This window comes from Gopherus flavomarginatus, chromosome 9 (genome assembly GCF_025201925.1).
Source record: "Gopherus flavomarginatus isolate rGopFla2 chromosome 9, rGopFla2.mat.asm, whole genome shotgun sequence".
In the NCBI taxonomy this organism is placed as follows: domain Eukaryota; kingdom Metazoa; phylum Chordata; order Testudines; family Testudinidae; genus Gopherus; species Gopherus flavomarginatus.
Window position 1 is genome coordinate 35,908,066 of NC_066625.1, and position 27,791 is coordinate 35,935,856.

The 27,791-nt window shown below is 44.1% G+C and overlaps 1 protein-coding gene across 3 annotated transcripts in view; it reads left to right on the forward strand.

Annotated features, from left to right (window-relative positions):
• The window catches only part of RAB11FIP3 (RAB11 family interacting protein 3), a 214,908-nt gene extending 187,396 nt beyond the window's left edge, over positions 1-27,512 (forward strand). For all 3 annotated transcript variants that reach the window (XM_050968147.1, XM_050968145.1, XM_050968146.1), the window contains 9 exons: positions 6,181-6,216; positions 10,321-10,414; positions 13,122-13,225; positions 15,802-15,942; positions 17,362-17,443; positions 20,393-20,530; positions 21,456-21,611; positions 22,400-22,540; positions 23,957-27,512. In XM_050968147.1, the coding sequence (XP_050824104.1) occupies positions 6,181-6,216; positions 10,321-10,414; positions 13,122-13,225; positions 15,802-15,942; positions 17,362-17,443; positions 20,393-20,530; positions 21,456-21,611; positions 22,400-22,540; positions 23,957-24,070 (1,006 nt within the window). In that variant the 3' untranslated portion in view covers positions 24,071-27,512. The remainder of the gene's footprint in view (positions 1-6,180; positions 6,217-10,320; positions 10,415-13,121; positions 13,226-15,801; positions 15,943-17,361; positions 17,444-20,392; positions 20,531-21,455; positions 21,612-22,399; positions 22,541-23,956) is intronic.
• Positions 27,513-27,791: the final 279 nt, after the last annotated feature.

A 27,791-nucleotide genomic window follows, 5' to 3' on the forward strand; every position in this document is an offset into this window, starting at 1 on the left:
CTGAAGTCTTAAGTTTGACATGTACACTATTTGCATCACTGGGAGAAATGGCTAGATAGCAACTTTGAATAAAAAACATTAATTTTGAGCAGCCAGCTAAGTTGGCTGTGGGTTTTTTGCAAGCAACTAGTTCAGAAATACCAAGATGCTCTAGAACCACCGGTTCAAATCCTGGCCGGGATAACTCAACCCTTCATTCTTCCACAGTAGATAACTTGAATTCTGTGTGACTCTTTTGGCAGAAATGCTAAAAATGGAAGCCTTTTCTGTTCCAGGTAGCCACAAAAAGTTCCATGGTACATAGCATCTATATAGGAATTTGTTTCAAAGTCTTTGGCTAACATCCTCAGATCATTGTAAGATAACTGTCTCCCTGCTTAATGTCCTGCAATCCCATATCGCTGGTTGGATAAGCATATAGGTCATCAAGCGCGGAGAGAACCTTCAGGAGGAAAGTTACTCTACCAACCTATAGTTCATTTGTTATATAGAGTATACACGCGGGATTTGATTTTTAGTTCAAGCTGTTGTTTACAAATCCATCTGTTGGATAGGAGGACTGAAGAAACTAATGATATTGGTGAATATTGATTTATTCGAACTGCTCCCTCCCATTCCTTCTTGAACAATGTTGGAATCCACAATTGCTGCCATTGATTTTTCCTTTGTAAGGGACAGCGTGGAATTAGAGGGTTCAGGGGTATGTAAAATGGGAAGTGAATCAGAAAATGAATGGGATGTTGACTTGGGGCTAGTATACACTACAAAGTTAAGTCAACTGAATTACATCGTCAGAGCTGTGAAAAATGTCATGCCCTGTCTGATGCAGCTAAGCCGACCTAAGCCCCAGTGTAGACACCACTAAGTCGATAGAAGAATTCTACCATCCAGCTAGCTAGTGTCTCTCAGAGAAGTGGATTTACTCTACAGCGGTGGAAGTAGTAATGTCTATACTACAGCTGCACTGCCTTTATAGCATTTCTAATGTAGACATACCCTAACTAAAAAGAACTGCTCTGAATTCTTATGACAAACAGCTGCATCAATTGTTACAGCTTTCAAAGGACTCAAGGGAAGGCATTCAGCCTGATGCTTTATTTCCAGCTATGCAGTCAGTGAATGAAGATGCTAGATTTTTCTTTATGCACTGAGAGCCTCATTTCTACCCACATTACAAGCGTCTCAAGTAGGTGTGATGGAGGAATTCCAAGGCCAGCCCAAATTCTTGTTAAGAGGGATTTTCACAGTATCCCAAGAGAATTGGGCCCCTGATCCCAGTAAATTTCAGTCAGAATAACGGGCCTAACTCCCTCAGGCTTCTCTGAAAATCTCAGCCTCACCGGTTTAAATACATTATGGTTTTCAAGCTGATTTAAGTTAAAGAGCTGCAACTTTCTCGTGTAGCCACACCCTCTGACTGACCAGGAGTGCTCTGTGAGGCAGAACAAGACTTACCCCAAACACCATTTTGTGATTCTGTGCTATCAGCCCTATAGGAAACCTGAGAAATTACAGATAATCGTTTAAAAGTTGTTCTCTGGAGCTGCAAAAAGCCATTGGGCATGATGAAGCGAGAAAAGGAGGAAGTGACAACACAATGAGTTTGACAAAAGAGGATGCTGGTACTGAGACATCTGAGCATTTAGACTAGAATGTGAATAGAGGCAGTGCCTAAGAAGGGTAACAGCTATTTTAAAATTTGGCAGAAAAACATAAGTAGTGCAAGCAGGGATACTGAAGATTTACTTTAAATGGAAGAGCCCAGATTAGCAAGAGGAAGTAGACCTCCAACTTACTTAATAACTCATGACTAGTTCAGAGATATAAAAGAGGTTGCAACAACTAGGTCAAGAAGCTCTGCAAAATAATAGCTTTCTCCAAACTGAGGGCAGCTCATCATTGAAGATTAATCATGTTCTGCCCAGGAAGGAGACAGAATGCATGCATATTATACTGCATGAAGTCTAAGCTGGCCACCCAGCTGGAGAAGCAGTTGGATCCAAGTGCTAGCCAGCCCCTTGAAGGAAGATCTGGAAGTTGTCAGTGAAAGCTCTCTATTGTTGGTGTCTTGTGAAGATGTAAGAGTTAGAGAGCAGAGTAATGGTGAAAGAATCAGGAAGGGGCTGATGAAAAATGACAACGAGATTACAAAAAATAGGATCCTCAAGAATATCTCCTGCTTTCGAAAGGAATTCTAGCTGATTACAAGGAGTGGACTTCTGTGAAGGCAAAGAAGTACAAAAAGCAGACAGGACACAGTAGATCTAAAGAGACTAGTGAAAAGTGAAAAAAAAAAAAACAAACAGAGAGTCCATATGGCACTTTAGAGACTGACAAATTTATATGGGCATAAGCTTTCATGGGCTAGCCCAGATGTATGAAGTGAAAAATACAGGAGCAGGTATAAAGGTATAAGTGGTAAGTGACACTGGTGGGTGATTTGGTGTAAGTGGTGTCACCTATGTATTCTGTGAGTGTAGTTGTGGGGAGAGGGAGCACGGGGTTGCCTTCATGGAGCACAAATTAAAGATTGCCTACCCAGTTCATGAGTTTTGTTTACATCAATAGTAATAAGGAAGCCAACAGCTCACTGGATAGAAACCCATGTAGTGTTCTGGGCTGAGATCTGGTAGACATGACTGCACCGGAACAAGATAGTAATGAAATATCATAGACAGAAAGTTAGACTGAATCATTTACCTTGTATCTTGCCCTGGAGGCAGCCAAACTCTGGCTGTGTTGGCCCATCAAGGGGAAAGAACTCCGAAGAAGACAGCAGCGTTCTGCTGAGAGAACTGAATCCACACAATAAACAGCAAGAACATCCCAGCTTGTATTACATGCTGTGACAGAATAGGGGCTGCAAGATCCTCTTTCAGGCAATGGCCTTGGACCACTGGTGGCTTTGAAGATGATTACCAACACCTTGCACCCAGAAGAAAACAAGGAATATCTAAAACAGCCAAAATGTCTAGCAGCAGGAGCAGCATTGCAAATCCTAGATCTTTTTTTCAGCAATGCTTTCCCTGATCACAGGAAATCCTTCAAAGGGGAAGTCTCAGTGCTGTGAAATAAACAGCAAAAACACCCCCAAACCCTGTCTAAAATGTACCCAGGATTCCATTGTCAGATGTCTGTGTCTGCCGCCAAGATGCAACTGCTTCTACCCAACCATTGCAATAGGTAGATAAACTTGAAATACCTTTTGTGGATAGATGCACCTCCCATGCCTGGTGGCTTCTCAGGCCTGGGTTCCAAAGATGTCAAGATACGCTTTTGATCAGCCATTTGTGAAGGAAAAACAGATTAATCTCCCTCAGATACGAGTGACATGCATTGATTTTTTTTTCTTCACAAGTTCTGGAGAAGCAGTATCTAGTCCCTTTCCATCAGAGAGGGGAAGCAAGTTTACAGAATCCTTGAAATCTCGCCAAAAGTGATTCCTTCACTCAGTAGAAATGTCAGAAGTTCACCGTCAAAACCACAATTAGGAAACCAGTTAGCTTGAAAAGCATGGTCAGCCAGTGCTTCCCAGAAACTATTCCTGAGTTGATTTCGGTTCAAGCTATTTTTAGTTCCTCCTTCTAAGGGGTAAAAATAAGTATTTCACCTCTAGGAATCACTGATCTACATTTTATGTCCATTGCCTTTCCTCTCTGCTCAGCCAACTGTTCATTTAAGTTTCTGGATCTTGGAGTGTGACTCCCACCAATATCTTACTTTGAGAATTTTTTTCAGACGCCCCACATTTTGAGGGGGAAAAACATTTACTTTATCCCTAATTTAGTGATACTATAGCAACAATAAAATAAATAAAACTGGCCCAGTTACTTACTCCTTGCATGTGAACATATAGATGCAGATCTATTCATTTCTATTTTTCTTTCTCTTTTACATTTTTAAATTAGGAGAAAGTGGAGGAATGAACGTTCTATCTTTTTGATGATATCAGGCTTGACTAATTAAATAGATCTTTTATCTTCTCTAAAAATGTCAGGAGATGTTGGAAAGTGAGAACGGGGAATAGGTTTGCAAGAAAAGTAAAATTTTTGAATGAGTGACTCAGACCCTCCCTCTGTAGCCCCTGATCCTTCCTCTTCTCTCCTTCTGTTTCCCTCCCCTGGCCTGAAAGGAGAGGGAGGTATTTAGCAGGTCTGTGTGATTTGAGGGAAGAGAGCTGGCCTAATGGCTTTGAGCATCCAGGCTGTTTCACAAAAGCTGGAGGGTAGGGCTGGCTAGCTCAGTGCTTGGGACAGCAAGTCGCTGTGGCCAGAGGCGGCTCTAGGCATTTAGCCACCCCAAGCATGGCAGGCAGGCTGCCTTCGGTGGCTTGCCTGCAGAGGGTCTGCTGGTCCCACGGTTTCGGCGGACCTCCCGCAGAAGCCGCGGGACCAGCGGACCCTCCACAGGAAAGCCACCGAAGGCAGCCTGCCTGCCGCCCTCGCGGCGACCGGCAGAGTGCCCTCAGTGGCTTGCTGCCCCAAGCACGCGCTTGGCGTGCTGGTGCCTGGAACCGCCCCTGGCTCTGGCCAGTTGAGGAGAATAAAGGGCAAACATTTTAAACCTCTACCAGTTTCTGGAAAATACCTTATTATAAATGCTCCATATCATCTGCAACATCTCATTTACTATAGTAGTTCCCTGTACATGGAGATACTATGTTGCAAGCATCAGAACTTTAGAAATTGACAACCTCGCTTCTCATACTGTAGCATTGCTCTGGGCGAGAGCAAGGTTCTGTTTAGATTTTAATCCACCTCCTTTCCTTTGAGGCATCTCTGTTTTGTGGTGGACGCTGGAGTGTCCCAGTTTATCCTCTTGCAGGTTTCCATGTGATCATGGTTTTGAAGAATCCAGTTGCGGAGGGAAGTCAAAGCCATTATTTCCCAAACTTGGGAAAAGGGGATTGAATAAAGGAGAAAGAGAGAAGATTCTGGAGGAAGCTGATTTTTTTTTTAAGCAACCACTTGATTACAGTAGCACACAAAAATATATGTAAAGAAATTTGAGGCACAATCTGCAGTAATTAGTCCTAATTCTGGTTGCATATTAGTAAACTTAAGAGGAAAAAATAGATAAATCGTGACTTTTAAAATCACCAGAAGTGGCAAATAGCAAGTGACTGATGTGAAGAAAGTATTAATCTGTTAAGCTGTGAGCAGAGAGGTCTTGTGACCAGGTGCTTTTCTTCATCATAGGTGAGCTATGCACTGAGAGAGGGTTGCTACATCAGGACATTAAAGCATAGATATTGATATGTCCTTGTAACATACGCTGGTTTAGCATGCTAAGTATTTAAAAAGAAAATACAATTCTGTAAGAGGCGACTCTGTCTGCTGCTGCTAAGTATAGCTTATGAATGGACCTGTTTCTAATACTTGAAACATGATCTTGCTTAAGATCCAGTCTTCCTGATTTTAGATGCAAACACAGCTGCATATGAGGGAGAGAGAGAAGAAAAGGTCAAACAAATCAACCCCCAAAATCTGGAGAAGTCCCTGTCTGAAATACAAGCAGCCAGCCCGTCGTATGTCAACCTATGTTGCTATGTCCAATATCAAACACAATTCAGTAAAATTATACTTGTTTGGAGTTAATGAAATACAGAGGATAGTTCATTGAGCTGTTTGCTTTTTAATTATTATTTTTTGCTCTCCATACTTGTGATTCTAGTACAGTTGCCCTGCTTTTATTTGCAGCAGGATATTTCAGAGTTTTCTTTCAGAGATGGGCTCATTGTCTGCACAAGCTTCCAGGTGGATCAAGTATATTTCAGGCTACAGTCCATTTGTAATGGGTCTGAGTCCCACCAAGCTCAATTCTTCTATTAGCACTTTTCCTAGGGATCTGCTTTCAGGACTGGAATCAACAAGTTAAAAGAGAGACAGAGCACCTTGCTGGACTGACTGAAACTTCTTCAACAATGACAAGTGCTGTATGTTCCTATTCATCATGACATGTTGTTAAATGTGTGCAAATTTACCTGGATTTTTACATGGAGATTGCCTCAGAGAAGCTGAGTAATGCATGTCTCCTGCGTGTGATGTGCTGTGCTGTGCTGTGCTGTTAATTGTAAAGGATATGCCCCGTGTCACTGTTTAGTTTGTTTCCTGTTTCCCCTTGCTCTTCACTCTCAGTTTTCCTGACTCTGTTTTCCTGTTGTTTTTGTTCATTTCACAGTCCAAATAAAAGACTCTCAAGCAAGAAGGTAGCAAGGTACGCTGATACTTTTATTATCCTTTTGTTGTCATTAAGGAATGTGCTTGTGTAGGTTGTCGCATGTATAATGGATTACAGCTATCTACGTGTGCAAAATTTTACTTTTAGAGAAATGTACAGTACATTTTCTGCAGTGTGTAATGGACGGCAATTTTAATTCACATTATAGATTTTTAAAGATTTTGTTTTTTAATCATTAAAAAGGTATTTTCAGAATGCATTCACCTCTGGAGACTGACTTACACATGACTTTCTCCCAGGTTGTCGTCCCAGACCCCCAGTCTAGGGATGCCCAGAGCGTGAGAGTCTGCAAGAGACTTTGCCCACGTTGAAAACCCCTAGCTACTGATGTACGTGCTTTTCGGTATCATCACTACCTCTAGCCCAGACAGTTTAGTGAGCCCTTGCCCGGTCAGCTGAGTAGATGCATCCAGTCAGAAATTAACCCTTTGCCGCAGATTCACTGTTGCAGACAGATTCACTGTTTCTGTTTTTGCTTCTGCCATATTTCGAGTTACGTGCTCCTCCCTGTTTGACTTCATGGATGCCATGAGACTTACTTCCTCATCTCTTCCACACATTGTTGTTTCATGGACTCCTTAGGAATTTTTAAACATGGGGCAGAGCTACTCTTCCCAACTGTGGCTTTATATTATTGCATGTTTCCTGTGGTATAGAGATGGTCTTAGGGCTTGCCTACATGCAGAAATTTACGTCTATTTATACCTATATATACATTTACCTCTATTTATACAGGTATAGTGGTAGTGATATAATTTTGCTGGTAAATTTCCCCATCTAGACAAGCCCTTGTCTCTGATTCTTGCAATGATCTGTTAAAGGAAGCACTCTGACTGGGCTATTTTATTAGGTTCCCAATAATGAGGGATGGGAGGAAGCAGTTCATTCTGGACATAATGCTTTCATCACTGTTACATGAGAGTGCAGTCATTCAAATTTTCCCCAACAGTTTATCTTGTTTTCAAGAATCTTGGAATGCTGAAGGGCCAGGATCTGCTTGGTAATGCTTTAAGGATCCCTGTCTCTCTAGTGGAGTTGCATGAGGAAATTTGTAACAACTAACCAATGAAGCTATGAGACCTTCTCCCTGTATAACAAAAGGGCAGACACCACATTTGCTCTGAAATTCTCTCGGGAGCAAGATCATTGAGTCTCCCTAGCATTTTGTCGGTTTCGTATCTTTTCCTTGAGGGGTTTGTTTTTAATACTTCTTTCCATGGTGTTTCTTTTCTATAGCTGAAGGAAAAAGTTTGTCCTAGCTGTCCAAACCTGCCTTTTTTATTTTCGTGTGTTAATTCTCTGGTATAATCTTTACTGACACCCCTCTCTAGGATTTTTGGAAATCTAATTTGAGACTCAACTACATTGTTCCCTGATGCTCTGAGAGTGGATTTAGGGAAGAGGAAGCTTTTGGGATTTCTGCTGTTCTTACACACACTCTTTTGTTTCCAGGTCTCTCTAGTTTCAGGTCTGGTTGGGATGTTTGGGAAACATGGGCTGGTCTTTTGAACAGTCTGTGTGATGATTTGGCACCCTCTAGAAACGTGTATTCTCAGATCCCAGAAGTCTGTTTACTTAGCGGCATTCCTGAGTGGGTCAGTCAAGCTCTGGAACAAATTCCAAGAAACCTTCACCCCCCGTGAATCTGTTGGGTTTAGAATCAAGGGAAGGGCTGGAGGTTAGGTCTGTGTCAGGCTTGTCCTAGGGAAGCAGATTCCCTGCGCTGCTTTGGAAATATTTTCCAGCTGTTTTCCCACATTGTTTCTTTTTAATTTTTCCTGTAACCAGCAAATGTTTCCAGACTTGGTTCTTTCTCGCTGGTGAGGAAATGAGTCTTGAGTATTGCATTTCATGGTTCCCATACTCTCACTTTCAAGCTATTTGTTAGAAACTTTTTAGCTTTTTAGTGGTTTTAAGCTAGAAGGCAAGTTTCCAGGCTTCCTATTTAAGACTAGCCCTTTATAATTTGACCTTGTGTGACTCCAGAGGTTCTGAGCACTCCCGCACTCAGTTAAGTTGTTTCTCTTCCATGTGCTTCAGATACCATCAGGGAGTTTTAATTTAAGATTAAGCTGTCCCCTTGCCATCCTCTGATTCTTGTTTGTTCTCATGTGATATTTTAAAGTTTTGGAGTACTAGATCCAAAATCACAATTCTAGTTATTTTCATACCTAGAAATCTGGCTGGAGTCAGAGTCACAAATTCAGAGGTTCTCTGCTTAAGCAAATGGACCTCTTCCTGAAAAGTTATTCTTCTGTGTGCTCCTTGCTGAGCTCTCATTAACAGCACAAAGTCGTTCAGTGATATTGTGGTGCTTTAAAAAAACATAAGCCTTCTTGATTCTGGCTGGATGCATACACCTTTCTGATGGGGCCAGAGCAGAATAGCTGTCAGATGCAGACCGTGGGCTCTAATTCACAAACCCCAAATTTCTTCAGTAGGAGAGAATCCTTTCTATGGTCAATAACTATTTTATAATCATTCTGCCTGGTTTGCATGGTGTGCTTGAAATCTTACTGACACCGTATCATCCAACACTGAGGCGTTTCCCGAGGATGTGTTCCAGACCTTCAGTTCAAAATACTAATGGTTTTTGTAGAAAGCAGTAGGTAAAAAGGCAGAGCCGACATATTCTGAGGATCCATTCTGTGCCTTCTTTCTGAATAGTAGTCAGCATACTGAAGGGCCAGTTGTCAGTACTTAAAGACCAGATTAAGAATTAGGATGCTACTTGCTTAAAGAAGATTGTCTTCAAGGATTCAGATTAGCTCTATTTACTTTTAACTCCCTTGGATCAGCAAAAGTGACCAAAGGAACTAGCATCATCTTTTGTGACTGCGAGCCTCGTCAAGAAATGGTTTTTAATTTTGAGAATGCTCAATACTTTGTGACCATTTAAGTAGCTAGAATCTATTAATATACTGCCCCTCCATCATAATGCTTCCATGCTCTGGTCAAGGGAGGGGCTGTGTTCCTGCCTCCCAACCCTTGTTGTGACCTGCCCAGTTCAGATTCCCAAAAGTGGGGGTATGTTCCCCCCTGCTTAAAAAGTGAGGAGGTAATGGCCTTTTGTTCCTCCCATTCCCCTTGACCACCCCCCTCCATCTCCAGCACCTACGCTCCTAACAATGTATTAACCATAGTGTGTGGGGACACAAGCCATAATACACCCATGTTACTAACTGGTTACAGACTCATGTAAAAGCTGCAGAGAGCGAGCCAGTAAAACCATAGTTCGTGTATCCTCAGCTCTCTCTGTATCTGTAGTTCTTGATGCAAGTCCTGTGTTTTTTAATTATTCAAGGTTGTAATAATAATTCTGCTTTCCCGCATCCCACCCCGACTGAGGTGGAATACCGCACTCAGCTCCTGTAGAACACGTGTCATTACATTACAGGGTGAATGTCTAGACTGATTTTGAACAATGTCCTTTGAAAGAAAACAAAAACCCAAATGTTACAAGCCATAGCTAATGATTTACTAGTCTCCCACTTGGGGAGCTGGAGTTGAGTGTGTATTTCACAAGCTCTATTCACTCCCCATTCCTTTCCGGCTTTGTTATCTCTGGGGAGAGCAGAGTACTTTTAGTCCTGCTGCTCTGGAATGGAAGTGTTAAGTTCAAAACGAAATGAAGTGTGGAAAGTAAGCTCTTACCTTTCTATATTCCAAAGAGTAAGAATAAGAGGTGATAGCACCAAGTTCCAACACTACTAGTCCATTTCCCCTCTGACAGCCAGGTGCTATTCACTAAAAGTCACAAGCCTAGTGAAGATTCCTGCCCCACACTTAGGCAGTACTGAGGTGTTGTGGGATGCTGACCCTTGTTGGCTTGTCAGAGCCTCATTTGGTGAAAGTGAGGCCCGCTACTCGATAGAATCGCTGTTTTGCCAGAATAGCCTCCCGGTTTCATCATCTTCACCTACTGTCACCCAAAAGAGAGCAATGTGTGTCCCAATGTCTCCTGCAGGAGACGGGGTGGAGAGCTGAGAGAAATTGTATAAGAAATGATACTTTGCCTTCTGCAATGTTCTCTCTAATGGTCGTCTTGCTTTGGGTTGGGTTGGTTTGTCTCGGATAAAGGCACTTACATCAGACGGGCACCCTGACTGCAGATGCTATGGAAGAACCTTTCTGTGACCACACGGAATGTGCGGATGAGGACATCACTGACAAGGTATGAATTCTATTGCAGCTGCCTCTGAAGTTTTAATGGAGGAATAGCTTCTGAGTGTCTCACTAAGCTTATCTTTGACGTCAAGTGGTTTTTCTTTGGGCGGAGGGAGCACGTTCCTAGTGGTTAAACCAAGAGGACAGGATACCCAGGTTCTGTTTCTGGCTCTGTCTTTGATGCACTGGGTGCTCTTGGGCAAGGCATTTCTTTGTGCATCAGCCTACTCATTAATGAAGAGGTTAAAGGAGTACCCACTCCTGAATGGAGTAAATAATGGTTTACCATGCTTCAAGCTCCTGGGACAAAAGCTGTTAATTACTTGCTATTATTGAATGCTAGCTGACACTGGGTAGATAACTACTGGGGACAGGTGGTTAACTTAAAGCATTCTGTACTGTCTGGGGGTTGCGATTTGACAAAATGCTCAGAAAAGGCATAGAGTGTTGCTGCATTCAGGTTGGGAGATCAAATTCCAATCTTTTCAGTGGGTGTTAAGGCTCATTGCACAGCTTGGGCTGAAGATTGCTTCATGGTAAATGGCTTGTGGCTCCTCCTGCCCCTCTACAGTTTACTAAACAATGCTCTGTGTTCTGTAACCTCTTATAATACTGATAGGGGGGAAGAGGTCTGTCCCTCTGTTTCAGGCTGTGTCAGCATCCCTTATGTTGCTCGATGTGTGAATAAACCACCTCCCATGAGGACATAAGTGACACTGACGTAAACGCTTGTGTGCACAGTACTATGTCAGCAGGAGAGCGTCGGCTGCTTGTGGAGGTGGTTTTTATCCTCTCCCGTCGTCATAGAGCATCTCACTAGGCGCACTGCAATGGTGCGGCTGCATCAGTACAGCTGCGCTGCTGCAGTGCTGTACATATAGACATGGCCTTAGTCTGAATGAATGATGTCACTGACATGGGTGGTAAGATGTACAGTATTTGCATACACTATATTTGAAGTTGGTCATTATAACCATTCATAGAGCAATATTAATACTGAGAAATATATTTTAAATCGACTTATTTTGTAATTGTTTCACAATGCTATATACACTGCTGTCTAATGCTACCAGCACCAGTGAAGCAAAGCTATTTGACTTAAAACAGGGACTTCTTGTCTTTCACTCATGCCTGTTCTGCTCAGAATTTGTCCTGCAGCGAGGCTATAAATGCTGACTTTGTGACATTTCTATTTAGTTCCATGTTAACTTACTGGGGAGTTTATGAGCAAAGGATCATGTGGCAGGAGGAGGAGAAACTGCATTCGGGAAAGGAAAGCTTTACTCAAACATCAATAGCTAAAAATAGCCGAGGGAATGTGGAAACCTTCAAGCCAAATGAATTGTGTTTTGTATAAATGTTTGCCCCAGTGTGAAAATACCTCTTTAAAACGGCTCTTTAACTCTGACATCCTGAATAGGAAGATGAGTGGAGCTGTGGGTATGACAGAGAAATAAATATATATGCATACATACACACATTCCTTGTGCATTTGACAGCACATTAATACAATAATTTATAGAACTGTATCATTTATACTATCTCTTTGAAGAACACAGGCCAAAATTTTCACACCTAGATGCCTGAAATTCAGCTCCTGTTTCAAAGTGCCCTGGCTTCGAGGTGCTGAACTCCTGCAGCTTCCCTTCACCCCAATGGGATTTATGAGTGCTCAGCATTTCTGGCCACTCTGAGCCCAAATACAGATTTAGTAGCCTAACGTCAGGCACGCAGGTTTGAAACATTTGGCTAGAGTATTGTCAGGATTTGGTTTATACCCCAGATTCATGGGCTTGGTATAGATTTGTTCATCGTTTGTCCTTCACTCTAAAGTAACATGTAAAATTCATTTTTGGGCATATCCAAAAATGAATTAGTTACTGGTGGTGGTGGTGGTGGTGGTGTTCTTATCTCAATAATTATGACTTTAGTTTTTGCACAAATAGATACTTTGTGCTCAGGAAAGTATTCTCACCTCCTGCTTGTTTATCAAACGCAGTGACAATTCTCAGTCCTCTTCACTGCAGCCGTAGTGATGGTGTCCCAACACTGAGTGCCGCACTCTCACAGAGTGGTTGAAGGATCTGAAGAACACGTTGCTGATAGCACATGTAACATTGCCTTTTTAATAAGGCTGAGAGCAGAGCAGGGAGCTATGTAACTCAGGGGGAGGAAAGGAAATAATTCTAAGTTAACATTCAAACCCCTAATGTGCAGATTTTTTATAACCAAAGGAAAGTTAATGTATCCAGCTTGTTTTGTGCAACTCTGCAGGAGCGTCTCTTAAAGGGACACCATCAAAGTAAAATCTAGTCAATGTTTAAAAGGAATTTAAAGTAGTTTTTGGTTGTAAACCAGCCCTTGAGTCCCCTTTCTAATATCTGTGGCTCAGCAACAGTCTCTTCCTTTTTCCTTGTCTCTCTCCATCTGTGAAAAGGACAAAAGGGACATAGTGTCCTTTTTAGGTAGTGTGAGGCACATTCTCAGCTGGTATACACTGTCACAGTTCCATTGGAGCTATGGCAATTTCCACCAGCTGAGGATCTGGCTCTATAGAACCGAATGTTCAAAAACTTAATGAGGATGACGACTGATGTGGCCTTTGACCTCAAAGGAGAAGCACCAGTGAAGCATTTGGCCCTGTGTTAGTATTATGGAACACTTCTAAAATTTAGGAACTATAAATCTGAATCCTCCCTCTCTTGCTTGCACAGGTTGTCTTCCTGGAGAAGAGGGTAACAGAGCTGGAAAAGGACACAGCTGCAAATGGAGAGCAGCACAGTCGGTTAAAACAGGAAAACCTGCAGCTGGTGCACAGGTGAGGGTATTTGATTTGTGTCACAGGAGCAAACATATATCCTCCTGAGGAGTTTCTAAGGGCTTGTCTGCACTGTGCAACAGAGTGCACTAGAAGAATGTGAATTCTCACACACACAAACATATAGCATGCCAAGTGACCTTCATAGACCCTGCTGACATCCACTAACAGTTCCCTGTTTCAATGTTAGTGCGCACTAGGGGACTTCTACTTAGTGCACCTCACAATTTGCACCCCTGGAGCGGGCATTGCTGCACCGGGTAGGGAAGCCCTTAATGTAGTTTAGAATTGTTCTCTTTCCTCTGCTCCCTGTTTGAATTAGGATCCACACACGCAACTCTCTCTAAGGTTATTGTCTCTGAGAACGGCTGCCTTTTCTTTAGAACTCCCTCTGTTGGGTTAAGTGTGTGATGGAAGCAGGCCAGTGGAAAAGGAGTCAATAGAAAGATAAAGAAGAGACTATTCAATCTTAGCAAATCTGCCCTCCCTCACAGACCTAAATTCCATTCCTGTCAAAAGCCAGCAGGCATCCAAACTGCTGCCTTCGCAAAAGGCCTTCTCCACTTCATTTTCCATGCCTCACCTGTGCACTTTTCTGTGCCACTGACTGACTGCTGGGAATTCAGGTAATCTGCAGATTGGTAGGTCTAAGTCTCTGACTTTCTGGTAACAATGCTAGCTTTATGTTCCAATAGTTCTAAATAATCTCTCCAGCTACACATAACCTAATCAGTAAACTCTACATGGCAGGGATGGTCTTTTTTGTTATTGTTGTGGGTCCAGTGCTTAGAGCAATGGGGCCCTGATCCTTCACTGGGGCTCCTGGCTGCTACTACATTACAAATAATTAACAATAATATTGAGCGTTGCTATTTGGGAAGAGAGAGTGACTGTTTTTTTTCACTCTGGCCTTTCATTTAATCCCCTGCATTTCAATGGGAGTTAAAGAAGTATACTGTGTCCCTGACTCCTCGCTCCTCCCCCCGAAATGCCCCTATTGCTTTTGGATGTTGGGACAAGTATAAATCTGTGAATTTTATTTAACCCCTGGGATTTTCGGTCTGAGGGGCTTCTGTTCTCCAGGCGTGTTTACACTCCTCAGATTAAAGCCATTAGTTTATCTGTAGGACTATAAGATTGTTAAGTAGTATGTGTGTCATGGACAACAGTGATTCAAGTAAAGGTTTTCCTAAGCCCTGATAAACTTCACAGTAACAAGATGTTTTCCCTAATACACACAATTCCTCCTTGAGTGCTCTAATCACTTAACCCAGACAGGTTAATTAGTTTTATCCAAATAAAGGGCTTAGGTAACAAGTTGATCAGTTAGAAAAATGTGTCCCTCTATCAGAGGTTTGCATTGCATGCTTTTGTCCTGTGTTTTTATAAGCTCTATAACAAAACAATATCCCAGCAAACTGCAGCTTTCCATGGTTCATCGTGCACTGCTTTGGGAAGCAGAAGCAGCTTTACAGTAATGTAATCAAAGGTCATAAAATGACAGCCACTGTATGGACTATTTATTCACCTGCTTCCAAGGCATGACATGCATCTGACGAAGTGGGTATTCACCCACGAAAGCTCATGCTCCAAAACGTCTGTTAGTCTATAAGGTGCCACAGGACTCTTTGCTGCTTTTACTGAGAACCATGTGACATTAAAAATGTTTGCCAGTTATGGATGTGGCCTGGAAAAATAACCCTCCACACTCCCCTTGTGATTGAGAATTCGAGGGAAATGGTCACTTTCTCTAGGACCTAGATTTGATTTAATTTAAAATTATTATAAGATGCTAGAAGTCTTACAAATCTCAACATCTATTAAACGCCATCTCTGTCTTATATTCTAATTTTTCTCTGCAACAATTAAATAATCATTGTTATGTCGGCCCTGCTTAATTGATTGGCAACATGCAGACATCCAAATATTGTATTCCTAGAGCTATACAGTTATCACTGATGCTGGTGCCCAAGGGAATTACCCATAAGTGGCATGTGAATTTCATACTCCACTACAAACCCAGGTGAAAAGGAAGATAATTAATAAATTAGAGTAATTAGCCTCAGTAGCTTATTCTGTGCAGTACTCTGACTCTGCTACCTACTAAGACACAAGTTTTAAGATAATCTTTTACTTTTTCTTCTCAATCCTCGCTTCATTCCTCCGTTTGATTAGTTTTAATGTGACCACTGAAGCTTGTAGAAACCTGTGATGATAGGATACCAGCATCCGTTGCCTGGGTTCCCAGTTATTTAAATGCCAAATAGGCAGTGGCTTCCAAGTGGTTCGGTATCACAGAGTACTCAGGGATTGGATGGTTGTGAGGATGTGCTAGCTGCTTTCCCCCAGGTGTCTAAGTGCCTTGCAGGTGCCTGTTCTTTGTCTTGTACAGATGCTGCTACTTTTAAGATGATTTTCAAACTCCATGGTGGCTTCTACTGGCTTTGCAATAGGAGGAAGAGGGGAGGAGGGTTAAGAGAAAGGAGGACACCCCTCTCCCTAAAATATCTGAATGCTAGTGGCACAGCTGTGTAATGTCAGACTTGGCTAAACCCCTTCTTTCCTTTTCTCCAAAGAGCTAATGCCCTGGAGGAACAGCTGAAGGAGCAAGAGTTGAAAGCAGATGAGATGCTCCTGGAGGAAATCAGAAAACAGAGAGAGCTCCTGACCAGGATGGAGAGAGAGAAGAGTATTGAGATTGAGAATTTGCAAGCCAGGTTGGTACAGCTGCCATATCCTCCACATGGTGACGCTTTGGGGGTGTATCACTAATCAGTGACAACTAGAACACAGCTGTGGGTTAGTTTCCAGAATAAACTCCAGCTGTGGCTATGCTGCCTCCAATAAAGCTGGCCACCATGTAATTCTAAACCCTGGTTTTGACTACCTCCTTCCTCTGTAACTTTGTCCCAAGGTAATAAATTAACCCACCTCTAACACTTGTCTCCAGCCAGAGAGAAATTTCCATTTGGATTCTATTAGCTCATGCATGCTCCCTCTTGATCTGCCCCTAACAGTGCGAATAACGAGGGTGTTCACTTGAACCTCCTGCCCATTCGCATGACTAGTCCCTGGAGCTCAGTTTGACATTGTCACATGAGTCAGCTTCACAAAGACATGCACAAAGTATGTGCTCTGCTCCCAGGGAAATCAATGGAAGTTCTTCCTTTGACTTCAACAGGCATGCGCCCAAGGCGAGGACTACAGCTTTCCTCTGCCTGAACAGCCCTGAGAGGGAGGAGCACTTACAGAAGCGTCTGAGCAGTGTTTGCTTGTTCTAGAAGGAACAGTGCCACAGCACTGTCTGGGGCTGTCCCAGAGGAATGGTAACAGCAGCATGGGGAGATCTGAGCTGAAAACTAGCTTGCGTAACACCCTTGCTCCTAGTGACTGATCTCATCAGGCAGTAACCACCTTGCAGGCTTTCCCACACCCTCAGGCTGGCTTCCTGGGCAGAGCCAACCTGTCCTGGGTGAGGGGTGTCTCTTCTCCCTGGCTGGGTGCTTTTCACTAGGGATTCAGCAAATGCAGAACATTCCATTCTTGCTCAATCCTAACTGGCCATGACTGACAAGAAAGGACCAGGAAGGTAATATGGGAGGAACACTACCCATGTGAATTTGAGAGATTTGAACCTGAGGCACTAGGTGAGGCCATCTCTGGACTCCTGGCTGTTGTGTGCCAATCCCTGGCACTTGGCCTCTGAGGGAAAAATACCAACAGGAGAGGCAGCAAAAACAGGGGGAAATAATGGGAATGCAAAGAGCCTGTGCTCAGATAACAAGTTTCACCCGTTAGTGCCCAGAGCTGGGATTTGCTACTGTGGGGCAATGAAGGTAGTCAGTACTGAGCCTGAAGGATGGCCTGGTGCCCTGGGGGGTGAGATCTGTCACAGCAGGCAAAAATTAGGCAGAGGGCTTCAAACAACTCCAGCTAAGTCTGGGTAGATGTCTCCTCCTTCCCGGTGATTGTTGGTGAGGAGGAGTGGGGCAGACAAAAGCAGAGTCCATCCTCACTCTACATTCACGCTCAGGTCTTCACTAATATGCTCTTGTTATTTTTGCTGCTTGCACGATTTTCTCTAGTCTCAGGGCTCTGGTAGCAGAGTTTCTAAATGTGTTCATTCGTTGCCACAGACTGCAGCAGCTGGAGGACGAGAACAGCGAGCTGAGATCCTGTGTCCCTTGTCTGAAAGCCAGTATCGAGAGGCTGGAGGAGGTGAGGGAGAGCCTTCTCACCTAGAAAGATACTTCAGGCTCTTACTTTGGCGTGTTTGAAAACAGGCTGAGGGATCTGGTCTGTGCCAGAGATTCCTTAGCGGTGAAGCGTGAATGTGCATCTCTGCATAGGACGTGGCATTAATTATGCCACTATGACTCAGCACCCTGGCCCGCTGCTGGCTTTCCTGAGCATATCATACATTAGCATCTCTGCAGTGCACATTCCAACTTGCCTTGAGTTAACCTGTTGGTGTATTAGTCACTGGCACCTGTGTTCTTCCTAGCTTCTGAGGCAGTGTAGCCCATGCAGAATAAGAGCTCGCTGTGGTTTTCCCTCAGAGTCAGGAATTTTGGTGAAGGCTATGTTATGTTGTGAGCCCAGCTGATATTTTTAGGCTAATTGCCAATTGCAAACAGCAGAAATGGAACGCTTTGCACAACAGACCTGTATGAATCCCAAGTTCTGTATAACAAGCAAGAGCCATTTCTTCCTCTAGTCCTACCCTAAATAGAAACCAGGACCTAGGCCGTAGTGCTGTAGATACTTACTGAGTCACTGTGTTTGTCGCTGTAAAATCTGTAGACCCAGGACCAACCTCTCTGAGACAATGCAGTCCTAAATGTACTTCAGCAGTAATCCTGTCAGCTGCGCATAGAACCTCATACACGCAAACAAGCAGTGCTGCTGTTTGGTGTTGCCTTATGTAGGGTACATGTATCAATCTCTTTGCTGTTTCATGAATGAAATTCTGCCCTCTTGTGGCAAATTGTGAGGAAGTTCATTTCCAGCTTGGGTCCTGCTAACTGAAAACATAATACAGGACGATGGAACCTTCTTGTAGAGAAGCTTTACTAACAAACATGGCAGTGCACACAGGTTCACCCTAACAGGTTGGACACTCTCCTGCTGCAGCTTACTGAAATGATTGTCAGCTTTCCTCCTGTGTCACAACACCCAGGTTCCACTGTGTGCGTAACTGAGAAGGGGATGTCATGGAAGACTTTATCACTGTTCTATGTTTTAATTCTCAGTTTTAGCAGAGGACACATTTTACACTAACTTGTGTGAGTGCGGAAAGGGGTGTGTGTAGTGGAATATGGCTGTATTGTGTCTGTGTGTAATATAATAGGTATATATTAAATTATGTTAATTTCTGGCTTATGTTTGCCAATATATAAGGTTCCCTGAAGAAATAATTTTTGATCTAGGTGCCTAAATATGGATTCAAGGGCCTAAAATTTGGCCCTCAAGTTTTTCTTAGCTTCATAAACTTCAAGGCCAGAAGGGTCTATGCTGATCGTCTAGTCCAGGGATAGTCAATAGGTGGACTGTGGGCCAAAACCAGACTGCCAGATGCTTTTGAACGGACCCAGAAATCTTTTTATTTACTTATTATCATTATTATTGTTATTTTTGTATAATTTTCTCTGGAGTTTGGACCTTGACTTTACCTTGACCAAGAAATTTGGACCTTAGCAAAAAACAATTGACTATCCCTGATCTCGTCTGAGATCCTGCATAAAACAAACTGTAAAGCTCCACCCAGTGAGAGGTGGGTTGAGATTTTCCTGGCAGGAAAGATGCTATATAAAGAATATAATTTAATAACACACAATAATAACAATCCCACATTTCAAACAGCAACACTAGATCTGAGAGAGAGGGTGTAAATTGTGAGGATTCCTAGGTGCATCCAGCCACCTGAGATATGTTTATTCTTGACTATCCTCTCCTCATAACGTGTTATTGCTCATCTCTATTTTAGCTTAAATTAGAGTTAATGTGGCTAATGAGCAGTAACAGATGCAATTAGCTCTCCATGGAGGATGCAACCCCCTGCTGATAAACTGGATGTCTCCTTTGTTTTTGTTTGAAACAGATTTCCTGGTTGTTAATATTATTTCACGTTGACAAAGCACTTTTCATCACAGAAAATGTCAATGCATGTTACAAACTAGTAACACATTTTGCAAAGATGAGTGTCTGCGCCTAATTAAGTGACTGAATTTTCACTGGGGGCTGCTGGTGCTCAGCACTCCTGAAAACTAGGTCACTTCTCCAGGCATATAACGTGAAGCACCTACAATTTTTTTGGACAAATTTGGCATGTATAAAAATAAGGGACTCCAGCAATCACCTTTAAAGTTGGAACCAAGTTAAAACTTACGAGCAGCACATGGCACATTGGCTGATCATATGGGGAAACGTAGCAGCAGCATAAAGAAACCTTGTCACTCACAGGGCTCTGGTCACAATTAAATAATGAGTTTTACATGATTTTAAACTTTGAACAAATTCAGTTGACTGCCCTGTTCAACCATCGAGCCAAGGTGAAGAATAGTAAAAGGGTTCTTCTGAAAATCCATGGGTATAGTTCAGTTTTAGATACTAATTTACATTACTCGGGTTCTTGCATTGTCTATTTGCTTTCTGTGAAATCCATGCTCAGCTAAAACCCAGGATAAAAAAGGGTTTAATGAGATCAGAGTTCTGGCTCTATTATAAACTTCTCTGAGGGGGCAGCTGTTGTTTAAACTAAGGGATTCCTTTGATTTGATGTCATTTTCATCCAGTAGCCCTTGCTTAGGCCCCAGTTCTGCAACAGCTCTGTCCTGCCCCTGTGCAGAGTCCCTGAAGCCATCTGGGCTCTGTGCAGATGCAAGAGGTTGCTCAGATGGAGCTTATGGCAGGAGTCATTTATTATATGTCTCTCCTGACTGTGCTGATGCATTTTGTTTGCTGCTGGCAAAGCACTGAGGCTGTGAAGTCCTCAGACAACAGGTGAAAGCACAGCAGACAAAAGTGTCCAAACTAACACGCGTCGGCTAAAAGAATGTTCCCATGTGGCAATGTGCATATGTGCTCTCCTCTCCGAATGACAGGAGAGGGGCCTTGCCATGCTCTGGGGAAGGTCTTGTGATTTCATCTTGCTAAACTTTGTTGCAGGAGAAGCAGAAGTTGTTAGATGAGATAGAAGACCTCACTGCTCAACTCAATGAGGAGCAGGAAAGCAAGAGAAAGATGGGGGACAAACTGACCCAGGAGAGACACCAATTCCAGAAGGAGAAGGAGTCCACTCAGGAGGTGAGCAGAGTGAACAGTTGACACCATTCAGCCTGTCCGCACCCTTCTCCCTGGAGTCCTCAGCGGAAACTGCAGCTATTTACAAGCACTTTCCCGAGAGGTCAACATGCCGCATCCTATATGCAGGGCTCAGTGGTGGTCTAGTTCCTCGATAACCCTAGATACAAATTGCACCGTGAATTCACCTTATCATCAGCGTAATGTAATCTGCTGTTGCCAAATGGAAGAAACAATGAACTGGAGGGAGAGAAATTAATTGATGCTTTCAGCTGCCCTTACCTGCATGCTTTTTCATTTCCACGTGCTTGTGTCTAGTGTTCACAGTTACAATGGACACAGCTGAGTGGAACAGCTCTTCCTTATTCCTCCAGCGATAGGGGATTTAAACTGAGTAACAGGTGAAAGTGTATTTGATCATTTTGTTGTGGCTGTTTGCCACTCTTTGAACCATTGCTGTTTGGCAGTGCCTCGTCGGAAGGCAGTCTGCAGAAGTGCATTGGCTTAGCTGGACGGGGAGCTGGCACAGCACCTGCCCTGTGTGTGGCATCAGCTTGTACCTAGTCTCTCGCTTTCATGTACATTAAAATTCTCTCCAGCATGTGTCTCTGCAGTCACATTCTAAGGCACAAGTCAGGATTCACCAGCCTGCTCAACATGGCATATTTCTGTCTGGATGTAAAGGTGTAATGGCAAAGGCCTGAGGTAGGAACTTGGGCCTAGCCAGTGTTAACAGGGGAAGGACAAGAATATAACACTGAGAACATAACTGTGATTTCTGTACGCTTCATACCGCCCGTTCTCGCTCCCCTCCTGCTGTTTCACACCTCATGCGCCTCTCTGGTGCAGCAGGGAGGCTCGCTCAGTGCTTAGCGCTGTGGCACTTTACAGCCCTTGGGCGCTATCGCTCTCCTTCATTGCATTGCAGCTGATTGAGGACCTCCGAAAGCAGCTGGAGCACCTGCAGCTGTTTAAACTTGAAGCAGAGCAGCGAAGAGGCAGAAGCAGCAGCGTGGGCCTCCAAGAGTACAATAGCAGGACGCGGGAGACGGAGCTGGAGCAAGAGATTAGGCGGCTCAAGCAGGTACTGGGGTGGTGGGGGTGATGTTTTGGTTTGGCTACTAGATGCCAATCAATTCAACACCACAGCAGCAACTTGGACTTTCATATCCGGCCTCACTACTCGGTGTAGACTCCTGGGACTGCACCGGCCTGTTGTTCAGCCACTGGAGGTGTAGTTAAGCATTGGCAAAGCACAGCTGGGATTGTGTATAGGAAACAGGAGAGGCACTGGGGAGAAATCTCAGCACTATAGTCACAGCTACCATGTCTGTTTGGCCTAAAGGCCTCTTCTGGGAGAGAGTCGTCATAGCCCGCCCAAGTAGCACAGACAACGTGAGCATGTTTCACTGTGGGGGAATGCTTTGCCTTTCTCAGCTCAACAGAGGACTGCAGAACACTATCTCCCTGGCTGGCGGGGCAGATTTCAGCCTCACTTCAGTATCCTGGACCAGAGGAGGCGTTCTGGAGATACCCCAGTGAAACGCTGATCCATCGCAGATCAATCTGGTCAGAACAATAGGGGGTTAGAATCTCCCTAGCATGTTGCATGTATACACTTCTCTACTGAGCAAAGCTTCCCAGAGCTCTGCTAGCTCAGGGGAGAACAAGAGTCAGGAGAGCTGTATTCTGGTCTTACTCTGCCATATAGTCACCAGGGCACCTTGGCCATTTCACTTAACTATGCCTCTATTCCACCAGCTGTAAAATGTAGAGCAACCCTTTCATAAAGCACCTACAGCACCTGCCATCTGTGGAGCTCTAGAAATGTAAATTATGAACGTATTGATTCTGGGTTTTTGTTGTGAGCAGGATAACCGCAATCTGAAAGAACAGAATGACGAGCTGAATGGACAGATTATAAATCTTAGCATTCAGGGAGCCAAGAACCTCTTCTCAGCTTCCTTCTCCGAGTCCCTGGCTGCAGAAATCAGCTCAGTCTCCAGAGACGAGGTATTATGTGGTGTCTAGAGAAAGTGTATTCCTGTTTACCTCAAACCACTTCCTCTTAGCACGAGTGATGTCTTTAATCCCCTCTCTTGGCTCCTAAGCACCTACGTGTGCGGGAAGGAGCTGAAAGTGCCCTCTCTGCCGTAGAGATCACTACTGATAATCCAGGGATCCCACTGAGAGCCACAGCAATTCCTTTTACAGCTTGCTGCAATTAGAAAGGGGCCCATCTGGCAGAGGTGATGACTTGCCATAAGTCATGGCTTCCCATAGAAACCAGACACTACTTGAGATGGTGGTGCACACCATGGCAAGGCTATAGTCAAGGGCTAGCTGTGCTGTTCATGAGGTAACATGCCCTTTGCTAAGATAATGTAAAGAAGATTATGTATGTTGTCTGCTTAATACCTTAGAAATCTCAAGCTAGCCTCTTACGACTGGTGGAGGACTGAGACCCTGGGTCCGTCATGGCTGTGCTCTTTATGCTTCTCCTCCTTCCCTGGTTGTTGTACCAAGTTCTCGTGTAGTTGCACCTCAGACACTTGCACACATGGACAGACGAGTTCACCAGCAGGAGCCAAGCGAGACAGGAAATGTTGCTATTTGAGTGAGATCCATGCAATGTTCCTTTCTCTTGGGACAAGTCACTGCCGTTGTCTGGCAGCTAGAGGAAGAGCACTAGAGTAAACCTTGTCTGTCAGTGGGGGCAGGTGTCTAAGAGTATAAGAATCCTCATTCTCTCATGGGAAAGGTGAGACTATAAGGGATTGTGAGACTCATTCCATAAACACAAAACCCTAAAGAAACTCAGTGACAAGCTCAATTTTCACACTGTAGTGCTGAAGTCCCCATGCTGTTGTGTGCCTAAAACAGGTGTTTGTTTGCCTGATATGTGCATCCGGAAGTATGATTTGGCCATCTGAGGTTCCAGGTTTGGAAACCAGACCCACAACGTTAATATTCAGCATGAGCCTGTGGCTTAGCTTTGACTTGGGCAGACAAGTAGCTTCCACTAACAGAGCTACTAGAGAGTGTAAGAGAACAACTAATGGCCTCCCCGACCAACCCACATTCCCCCACGAGAGACAAGAAGCTAGAACAATGGAGATTCCAGGGAGCTGAAGCTGAGTTTTGAGGAGGATGTACATTTCACTGGAGTTTGTGCTGGACAGTAACAGGAATGAATGTATCACCAGTAGCTCTTTTAAGATGCATGCAGTTTTTCCTCTTAAATCTAAAATTGGAGCAGGGAATCTCTTATGCAGGATGCAGCTTGTGGGACAAAGGGCCCTTGTAATGGACTCTGGTGGTTTTTTTTGCTGAGCAAACTGTCAAGGGTGAATTGCAAAGAAATCTGTGCTAGGTGGCCCTGACTTGTGGCCTATCAGTAACCAGCTTCCTCCTCTTCCTCCCTTACAGCTCATGGAGGCAATTCAAAAGCAGGAGGAGATTAACTTCCGCCTGCAAGACTACATTGACCGGATCATTGTGGCCATCATGGAAACCAACCCATCCATCCTGGAAGTCAAGTAAAGGAAGCCAAAAGCTGCAGACTGTGTGCTGCTGATCTGGGGTGGACTTGGTGCACTGAGAGGCAAAGGAGAGACTTTAGATTCTTTGATCTGCATGAAGGCACATGAAGTGTCACTTCAGATCACTGGATGAATTAATCCAGTGCCCTGGGGAAAAAGAAAACCAGCAACAAAGCTTTGTTGTTGGACTCTTTCAAGACCCTTGCTGGCTTTAAGGGGTGAAAGGGAATCTGGAGAATAAATGGAGCAAAACGTGGAGTGGGGTGAGGGGGAAGGAAAGGACCTGCCTCCCTGTCGATGGAACATATCAAACAGTGGGGCTGACAAATGCTAACTGGAACTGTCACAATATGTAACCCTGAAATCCCTAGTGGCACATGGGTGGGGAATAGGTCTAAGCAGTTAAGCAAAATACAGGGTCGTGTATAGATTTATTCTGCTGAAACTTTAATGAAAAGAGAATAATAGTGGGGTGGAGAAGTTAGTTAATTGACTTCTGAGATAATTTCCTGCCCTCCTCTGCACAGCACAGAAATCTGCTTTGCCAAAGTGCCCAGGACACCCTTACTGAGGCAGATCTGTGAATGAGAAATGTTCGTTCCACACCCGTAGAATGTTTTTGACCATAGTGCAAAGTTCCTCCCTCAGGCTGCACAGCTAGCACCATCTCGCGCCCCCTCTTCATGGGGGTTGCATGCAGGAACCCTAGATGACTTTTCTCTCCGTTTAATGAGTGGAAGGAAGGGGGCAGGAGAATGGCTGTGTTTGATATGAGGTGTAACTGGAATTCGACACATGCCTCGGCATTTGTATTTTTGTTCTCTGGCTTGGTAACATTTTACACATACGGCATCTTCTTTAAATTCACTGTTCATCTGGCTCCATTCCTCACACAATATAGAGGAGTAGCTTTCTTCAGCACTCCCCGTTCCTCTTCTGTGGCATGCTCCTTCAGCATCAGATGTTGGCACTTCTCTATCAAGCCATGGGACCCGAGTTGGACAGGACTGCAGTAAGGTAGCAGTCAGTGCGAGGGGTGAAAGCCACACAGCAGTAGATGGAAGGACAGCGGCTCCCTATCCTGCTGCTTTGTTGCGTGAGTGAAGGAAGGGCTGTGATTTCTTCATGGTTAATGAGCATGCGTTGGAGTCAGCCTGGTAGCTGTTATGTCCTCCTCACTTCTGCTGTATGGCCCACAGTACCCATGTCGCCGTAGCAGTGCTCAGCCATAAGTGGGCACGCAGCTGTTCAGGCTGGTCCCCCTAGTGGTGCAACGAGTAAGTTCTAGCAGAGGGGACCAACATGAACTGTTCACATGCTTGTTTCGAAAGCCAAGGACCTCCGCCATCGTCCCCTATGTGCATGAATGCCAGTGGTACATGAAGTGTATTGCAATGGTCCAGTCAGAGGTGGGCTCTGCTGATGATACTGCAGCACTGGAGGTAGAGCCCTTTCCCATGCCCGCGTTCTCCCCGTTCTTGTGCTGCGATGCACTAGGCTTGCTGTCACGTTCATTGAGTAGCTTAGTGGCTCTAAACCAGGGACCGGTGGCTGCTGGTTTGACTTCTTAGACGACCAAGGCCATCTACAGTGTAGTGATTAGAACTGAGTCTTACACCCCAGTGAAGGTGGTGCTGGGAAGCTAAGGGGTACAATTGACTGGAGGCTGAAATCGAGGGCCTCTGGGAAACAACAAACATATTAACATCAGACCCATTCAGGCTAGTGTGAAATGCATTTTAAAAGCCTTGTACAATGCATCCAGTTTTATGCATTTTAAAACCTGTACAATGCATCATTCAGTAAGTAAAAACAGTCATTGATTAAAAATGCCTGTTCACCTCAGGCTACCGGAACAACCTCCAGGCTAGCACACACCCAAATGATCCAACTTCCTTGGCTTTGATTTTGATTTGACCTCTAACTGAAAGGCATCCTGGTTCCAGGCACAGTCAGCATGTTGAATATACAGTAGATTTCTATTTTAAACTGGGGCGATTTTCATTTTTAAATCACCTGGTTAGCTTTTAGAAGGGCCCTGTTAGCCAGTCTGAATCCCAAATCTGTACAAAATATGGAAAATCCTGGTGCATTGGCCTGCACTGGAACATCCTAAATGTGCTCATAGGACTGGGACATCTGAGCTGCTAGTCCAGCTGCTTACCAGGGAAACCAGATTCAAATCCTTCCTCTGCTGAGAGTTGGAGAGTGATAAACACCACAGCCCCTTCGCTTACCTAATATCCCCCTTAGACCATTGCAACTACTGAGCTGGCATCTCTCCTTTATTTTATTCCATATCTGGAAAGTAAAAGCCCTTGGTCTCAGATGGCTTTCTTCAGGGCACAAGAAATTGCATAACAATTCATGCAGACCCAAAGGATGTCGCTAAGGTGGGTGAAGAGCCTGTGTGAGTGAGAATAGCTGGGGGATCCCAAAAATACACAGTGGTGCTGACATTCCCTGTCTTGCCCACTTTGATGGAGAGACGGTTTCATGGGATGCCTGTGCAAAATGTCCACCTTCATATGGGTTTGCCTTCTATTAAGTCTTTAACCCAGACTTACCCAACTTTTCATTTGAAATCTAAAGTAAGAGAAAAAGCGGCTGCAGGGACAGATGGCAGCAGGTCACTGCTTTCAGCTCCATCTCCCCCATGCAGGGTCTGGAGCTCCAGTCTCATTGGGATGTTCGAGAAGTCCCCAGTTGCATTCTGTGAACGCACAATACCCTTGGGCTTGTCTTTTTTGTAATATCTGCTGAGAGAGATGAGACAACCTGTCTTCCAGCGAAGGCTTTCTCTCTTCCTTGGACACGTGAGCAATGAGCCATCATCTTCCTTCTCCCGCTCCACACCTTTGTTAGCATCCCCCAGCAAGCCAAGAGCTCCTGCTCATTCATTCTCTAAGCTGCCCCCTTGTGGACCTTTTCCCTCCCTGAGCCTGCGGGAAGAAGCCACGTAATGTATATTTCCAGAGTAGCTTTGGGTGTAAATCGGTGTATACTTTGAGAGGGAAATTTTTCTATCTTGTAGAGTAGGTATTTTTTATAGAATGGAGGTTGATCAATTTTTTTAATACTTTAAAGAAGAGAGAAATGTATCTGTGTATACACATAAATATATATATATGTATAAATATATAAATATCAGATCTGCCTTCTCAACTTGGGATCGTGTATCCCTCGTTAACGCATTTTTTTTCTGTTTGATCACTAAGAGGTACTGTAACTGTAAATAAATCACCGGGGAAAAGAGTTTTAAACAAAAAAAGAAGCACTGACTTGCACACTGATCATGCTTTAAGCCCCAAGGAAAAACTGTACTTCCCGACAAAGTCCCCCTCTCCCTGCTGGTATGTGAAGGAAACTCCAAACAAGAAGCAAAACCAGTATTGTCTGAACTGATGTATTGATTCTTGTCAAATTAAAAGCTGTTACCATCACTCTTTTGGGGGCTTTTTTTCTCCTGTTTCCCCAGGAAGGAAGGAAGGAAGGAAGGAAGGGATGGCAGAGAAGGGAAGGACTGGGAGATGCTGACACAGACTTTAAAAGCAGAAGTGGCTGAGTGATGAAACTCACTATTAACCTAGGAAAGAGTGAGCTTCTTTTGGGCCTGGCAGACTCAGCGAGGCGTTTCCTGCCCCTGTTAGCCAGGGCTGGTATAAAAGCCCCAGGAGCACACAGCAACGACGGCCTTTCAGCTCTACTAGCAGCACAAACCG